Source organism: Otolemur garnettii, unplaced genomic scaffold, assembly GCF_000181295.1.
Source record: "Otolemur garnettii isolate 467f Iridium unplaced genomic scaffold, OtoGar3 scaffold00104, whole genome shotgun sequence".
In the NCBI taxonomy this organism is placed as follows: Eukaryota; Metazoa; Chordata; class Mammalia; order Primates; family Galagidae; genus Otolemur; species Otolemur garnettii.
Window position 1 is genome coordinate 6710157 of NW_003852499.1, and position 1042 is coordinate 6711198.

The 1042-nt window shown below is 47.1% G+C and overlaps 1 protein-coding gene across 1 annotated transcript in view; it reads left to right on the forward strand.

The window, feature by feature from the left end:
• Nucleotides 1-1042, forward strand: part of CCDC77 (coiled-coil domain containing 77) — a 54030-nt gene that overhangs the window by 9896 nt on the left and 43092 nt on the right. The window contains exon 3 of the mRNA XM_003796493.3: nt 755-992. Coding sequence (XP_003796541.2) covers nt 819-992 — 174 coding nt within the window. The 5' untranslated portion in view covers nt 755-818. The remainder of the gene's footprint in view (nt 1-754; nt 993-1042) is intronic.

Sequence of the window (1042 nt, forward strand, 5' to 3'; positions counted from 1 at the left end):
ATGGCATCACAGCTCACAGCAACCTCCAACTCCTGGGCTCAAGCGAGTCTCCTGCCTCCACCTCCCAAGTAGCTGGGATTACAGGTGCCCGCCACAACGCCCGGCTATTTTTTGGTTGCAGCCGTCGTTTGGCAGTCCCAGGCTGGATTTGAACCCACCAGCTCAGGTGTACATGGCTGGCATCTTAGCCGCTTGAGCCACAGGCACTGAGCCCAATATTTGTGTTTGTTAAGTGAGGTCTCTGTTGTTGTGGTATCCCACCCAGGAGGGATACTCTCACATTGTGGCCATTAAGTGGGAGTATGTCAATCTAATGTGTATTTTTAATCCACCTTTACTTATTTACTTTTTATTTTTATTTATTTATTTTTTTGAGACAGAGTCTCACACTGTCACCCTTGGTAGAGTGCCATAGCATCACAGCTCACCGCAACCTCCAACTCTTGGACTTAAGCAATTCTCTTGTCTCAGCCTCCTGAATACCAGGGACTACAGGCGCCTACCACAATGTCTAGCTATTTTTTCGGTTGCAGTTTGGCCAGGGCCAGGTTCGAACCCACCACCCTCGGTTTATGGGGCCAGTGCCCTACCCACTGAGCCACAGATGCCACCCCAGCTATTTTCTTGCTGTAGTTGTCATTGAACCTGCCAGCCTCGCTATATGTGGCTGGAGCCCTGCTCACTGAGCTACGGGCACCAAGCCAACTTAATGTTCACAGAGTTTAATGAATACATCCTTTCTAATTTTACATAGGCCAAAAATTGTCCCCAAGCACCGTGTTGCCTTCCGTGTCAGTGGTACCACCAGGACAAAAGAGATGGCAGAGGCAACGCCATCCACTCCTTTCCCTTCCCTTGAAGATCGTCTGGCCGTCCTCCATCCTTCTCAGGAGCTTATGGAATATTATCAAAAGAAGATGACTGATTTTGAGACAGAAAATGAGGAACTGTTGAAGAGACTAGAATTCTACAGAGAAGCTTGTGAAGGACAGGTAAAAAGATGATACATGCCCTTTTAAGACTTTTTTTTTTTTTTTTTTTT